Below are 5,850 nucleotides of genomic sequence, written 5' to 3'. Positions count from 1 at the left end.
ATTGGTGCCAGAACAATTTTGGAGAACTTTCATGGCATATCATATTTTCTAGTTTGGCTCTGTTGCTATCCAATCTTGTTTCTCATTTTTTTAAAATTCTAGACAAACAGAAGCAAAGAAAAAATAAATGAAGGCCCCTGAAAATTTAGAGAAATCCTTAGACAGCTCATCTGTATGTTTGTAATTTTCTCAACACTAGTGGATTTCAAATAGTATTTTAATGATGTAGGTTATGTCTGGTGTTAAGGTTCTCAAGGGGTTATATCCCAAATGCTATGAAGCCCAAAATAAATATGGTGCTACCATTCAAAGATAATTCCTTGGGACCTAAAGTTATCTTCTTCTTGCATCAGTAGGTACCGTTACTGTTCTTGGCTTTGCAATAAAATTACTTAGTTCTGATTTTTGATTTGTAGCTCATTTCAGATACACCTGGCTATTCCTCTTGCTGTGTCAGATTTTATATTGATTTCAGTTTTACATAGGGCTTTAATGCATCCCTTTTTATTATTTTAGGAACAAGGTACATTCCTGATTTGGATCTTTATGTTCCAGCCTTGTACTTCTAAATTAAATCAAAGATTTGGAAGTGAGCTATGTGCATGGAGCATTATTATAACTTGTTAGTAAACAAATTCTAATCCACCACAGATCGAATTATACACCCTGAAGCATCACTACAAATGGTAAGAGCCTGATAGAACATTTTTAGGTAAGGACACATTAGGTAAAGATCTCTGTCAACATATAGGGGCATTTGTTTCATATATTACTGGAATTTCACTGACACATTTATTTGTTGATGTAGTGGAGAGAGAATTGAACTTGATATCAGGATGGCTGGGTTTGAATCCCAGATCTGACTAACTAGCTATGTGTGTGATCATGGGTAAGTGATTGAACCTCTGTGATTCTGACTTCATCTGTAAAATGAAGATAATATTTTTCACTAAAAATTATGGGAGGAAAGTAATTTATGAAATTTAAATTGTGATATTGAGTTATTAGTATTCCTATTATGTGATTATTATGATTATGTTACCAACGTAAATGAGACTTGAAGTTTTAATTCATCTAGTATTTTGATGGGCCACTATGTACAGGGTCCTGTCCTAGCCACTGGTGATACAAAGAAAGAAAAAAAAGAAAAATAGTCCTCAAGCCGGGGAATTATTCCTTTGTCCTCAAGGCAATAAGAAATCTTGCCCATGTGTGAGTAGGGAGTCATGGTCAGCCATGTCTTTTAAGAAAATCATTTTTGAAGGTTTTTAAAAACAGTTCAGAGGGAAGAGAGACTGGATATCTAGTTAAGAGGCTTTTGCAATAGTTCAAGTGAGAAGAGATGTGAACTTGAATGGTGGTTGTGTGAATAGACATAAGAGGAAATGTGACTTATTTTGTAGATGTGAAAGTGGCAAAATTTGGCAGTTGACTGGATTGATAGATAAAGATGTAGAGACGATTAGAGGTCAGCTCCAGGACTGCAAAATAGGGTGCTGGGAAGGATGGTGGGGCCAACAGAAATAAAAATTATTGAGATAAACAGTTTTTGGTTGAAGGGCTGGGAAAAGATGAATTTTCTTTTGGACTTGTTGAGTTTGAAATGTCCAGGTGAAAATATCCAATAATTGGTGATGTGTGGATTAGAATTCAGGGCTTCATTTATAGACTTGGAAGTCATCTGAATGGAGATGTAAATGGGATTCATGGAAGCTAATGATTTGATTAAGTTGCAGAAAAAGAAAAAGGGCAACTATGTGGTACAGTGGATAGAGTGCAGGCCTTGGAGTCAGGAAGACTCATCTTCCTGAGTTCAAATCTGTTCTTAGAGACTTAGTAACTCTGTGACCCAGGGTAAGTCACTTTGCCTCAGTTCACCTTAGTATTTGCCTCAGTTTTCTCAACTATAAAATGAGCTGGAGAAGGGAATGGCAAACACTCCAGTATGTTTGCCAAGACAACAACAAATGGGATCATGAGTCAAACACATTTGAAAATTACTGAACATATAGAAAAAAGGGCCTATGACAGAGGCCTTGGAACACAAGGTTAGTAGGGAGCACAGGGATCATGATCTGGCAAAAGAGGCTGAGAAGGAAAGTCAGACTAGTACTAGGAGAGAGCAGTGCCATGAAAACTTGTGAAGAGAAAGTATCCAAGAAGAGTGAGTGATCCACTGTGTCACATTCTATATAGAGGCAAAAAAATCACTCAGTCAACTAACAAACACCGATCAAGAACCAATTATTTTTCAGTCATTTTGCTAGATGCTCAAGATAAAAAGACTGAAACAATTTCTATTCTCGAGGAATTTAAATGAACACTATCAAATGCAATTAAGAAATTAGTGGTAACTTTGGAAAGAATAGTTGTGGTGGAGTGATGGGGTCAAATATCAGATTGTAATAAGTTAAACAGAGGGAGGGGAGAAACTAGATTCAACAAGGGTAGCCCCCTCCTCCTTTTTCCCCGAGAGCTTGACTGGGAAAGGGAAAAGATGTAGTACGATAACTTGAGAGGATGTCGGGTTAAAATGAAGGCTTTTAAATGATGGAACAAATCTAAGCCTATTTGCAAGCAGGAAAGAAGAATTTTGATAAGGAGATTAAGGATTGAAAGAGCTTTTCATTTGGGAAAGCATCAGAATGGCAAGAAGGCATGGGATCAGAGGAAGAAGTAGAGGTGTTGGCCATGGAAAAAAGGACTATCTTGTTTTTAGAGACTGGAGCAAAGACACCAAGGGATAATTTTGAGGAATTCTGAATTGGAGAACAGGAAAAGAAGGGAGCCCACAGGGAAAGAATTTCTTTTGTCAGAAATAGGATGTAAAGTCCTCTCTTGAGAGGGAATGATGAGGTAGGAGGTGTTGAGATATTGACTCAGCAGTATATAAATCTTTATTTGATTAGAGCATTCTTTTTCCTTTTAGTCATAAAGAACTGACTATAGACACACAGCGTGTCATACTTAGGTTCCTTTCTAAACTGAACAGTATTTCACTATTTTATATTCTTTCTTATCGAACTTAGAAGAGAAGAAAAATGAGTTTAGAGTTGAGAATAATAAGAGGAAAAACTTATATTTAAGATAATTTCTTTTATTTTGAACTTAACAAGTATTAACAAATGCAAACAATAGACAATTTTTTGGAAATTAGAAATATAATATGTACATATAAAATTTAACAGGACGGTAATGATTTCTTAATTTGTGTCTTCATCTATACTTCTCTTTTTGTTTTGTGAATTTTAAAATTGTTGCTCGATGATTCCCCTCACCCTTTTCTATCACTTACCAGTAGGCTCCTTCTCCCCATTCACATTGGAAGCCCTTTTTTTGTAACAGATATTTATAGTCAAAGAAAACAAATCAATAAATCAGCCATATCTGATAATATATTTCTCATTCTGTACATCCAGTACATTACTTCCTTGCCAAGAAGTGTTAGGCAATATTTTTTCATCAATCTTTTGATGACGTGATTTGTCATTGCTTTAGTCTGATTACTGAGATCTTTCAGTTATTTCTCCTCGTATGGCTATGGAGATCATTGCGTAAACTGATCTAGTTCACTCTGTATCAGCTAATGAAACCTTTTCGTATTATGCCAAAGCAGTCAAATTCATCACTTCTTACAGCACAGTAAATTGCCCCTATTTTCCTATATGACAGTTTGCTTAGCTATTCCTTCAGCTATTGAAGGTAGCAATATGCAAACAGCTTATGATTACAGCAGGTTGGGCAAAAGCTTTCCACTATTTTGCCTAGAAACAGCACAGTTTCCATAGGAAATTTCCTACATTTCTTCAGGGAACAATATCAAACCAAATGATGGCCCTTTGCAATAATGCCAAATTTGAGGAGCAAAATACAATGAGATGATGTAGAATCTAGATTCCCCATATCTTCTCTCTTGTGATTTTAGAGCCCAAGGGTCTTATTGGAAACCAGGAGTTTCCTTATAGTCAATTATCATGAGGTGGATAACATGTTAACTTATGGAAGATGGTTCTTTGAGAAGTCAGGGATCACAAAGCAGATTCTATTGCTTTGGAAGGGATTAACAATGGTGGTTACTTGGCGGAACAGCATTTACACATTTGAATATAGTCTTTGCATATATTTAAGAAAGGTTCCTATGGTAGAAGTAAACTATTATTTTCTCCTTTACATGCTTTTTCACATTGTGACAATGGTCAAATGGGCAAATCATAGAATATTGATGGTTTATGTGGAAAAATTTGAGGAAGTAAATTTGTTCATGTCTGCTTTGTTTATTGGCACCCTGACATGGTGCATAAGATCCAAGAACTGGAGTAAAATAGTGAAATGGGCATATAGGAGGTGATCAGTGAATGTTTTCCTGAGTACATCAATAAACATATCCAAATGTTAGTCCTTTATTCTATTTTAACCTCCCTTTCTTCTGTCTAATAGGAACTCTTTGCAAGACAGATGTCTGGCAATAACTGCACTGCTGTGACTGAATTCATTCTTTTGGGGTTAACAGATGATCTAACCCTCCATGGCATCCTCTTTGTGATGTTTCTGGGTGTTTATGCTGTCACCTTAGTTGGTAACCTTACCATAATCATACTGATCAGAAAGAGCTCCCAACTTCATACTCCAATGTACCTTTTCCTCAGCAACTTGGCTTTTGTGGATATTGGATTTTCCTCATCTGTCACACCTCTCATGCTCATCAACTTCCTGGCAGATAAGACTCCAATCCCTCCTGGAGGCTGTGTAGCCCAATTTTGTTTTGCAGCCACATTTGGTTCAGCTGAGTGCTTCCTGCTGGCAGTGATGGCCTATGATCGATATGTGGCCATCTGTAACCCTTTGCTATATTCCACTAATATGTCTACTGCAGTCTGTACTCTGTTACTTATCACATCCTATCTGTTTAGTTGTATAAATGCTTGGATCTTCACTGGTTGCTTATTGAATCGTTCCTTCTGTGGACCCAATAAAATCAATCACTTTTTCTGTGATTATTCACCACTTTTGAAGCTTTCCAGATACCAAGATGATCTTGCTGAAATTCTTCCTGCTCTTTCTGGTGGGTCTGTACTTGTAATCACAGTGTTAATTATAATAGTCTCTTATGTATACATTCTCTTCTCTGTCCTGAAGATAAGGTCCACAGAGGGGAGATCCAAAGCTTTTTCAACTTGCACCTCCCATCTCACAGCAGTGACTGTGTTCTATGGGACCCTTACATTCATTTATATGATGCCTAAATCTAGCTACTCAACAGATGAAAATAAAGTAGTGTCTGTTTTCTACACTGTAATGATTCCCATGTTGAACCCCCTGATCTATAGTTTAAGGAACAATGAAGTAAAAGGGGCCCTGAGGAAACTGCTAAGTAGGAATCACTTTCTTTCATAAATTCAACTAAATATAGAAAATATTTATTAAGCGCATAATACGAACCTGGCAGTACTACGTTTGAAGAATACAAGGACAAAAATCAAAGTCCTTACCTGTAAGGAGATATAATGACTATTATTGTAATGATTATAATTATTGTATGTAATGATTATTAATACCAATAAATGGGTAGAAAAGGTAAATGTATGTATATGTATGTATGTTTCATCTAATGGATTAAATTGATGAACTTAAATGTTTATCCAAAGGCTCTGAAAATACATGCAGTGTTCCACAAACATGGAATCCAACAAAGGAGTAAGGAGAGGTGTATTCTCATAGCTTTCCTTTTTGTCTATGATTTGTTTGGTAATCTTGCAGCATTTTTTCAATTCATTTGTGGTGGTTGTTTTGATTTACATTTTTATAGTCATTTGATGTATTATTTTTTTTGCCTCTTCTTGCTCACTCTGC

At 36.1% G+C, this 5,850-nt stretch overlaps 1 protein-coding gene across 1 annotated transcript; it reads left to right on the top strand.

Annotated features, from left to right (window-relative positions):
* The first annotated feature begins 4,455 nt into the window (after positions 1-4,455).
* Positions 4,456-5,394, top strand: LOC118853716 (olfactory receptor 480-like). The gene has a single exon (XM_036763900.1). It carries the CDS (start codon positions 4,456-4,458, stop codon positions 5,392-5,394), a length of 939 nt encoding a protein of 312 aa, XP_036619795.1.
* Positions 5,395-5,850: the final 456 nt, after the last annotated feature.

This window comes from Trichosurus vulpecula, chromosome 6 (genome assembly GCF_011100635.1).
Source record: "Trichosurus vulpecula isolate mTriVul1 chromosome 6, mTriVul1.pri, whole genome shotgun sequence".
In the NCBI taxonomy this organism is placed as follows: Eukaryota; Metazoa; Chordata; class Mammalia; order Diprotodontia; family Phalangeridae; genus Trichosurus; species Trichosurus vulpecula.
This window is presented reverse-complemented; position numbering and strand designations above follow the sequence as displayed.

Bases quoted from the DNA above. Each gene is read 5' to 3' on its own strand.
- LOC118853716 (XM_036763900.1), top strand. From the start codon at position 4,456: ATGTCTGGCAATAACTGCACTGCTGTGACTGAATTCATTCTTTTGGGG.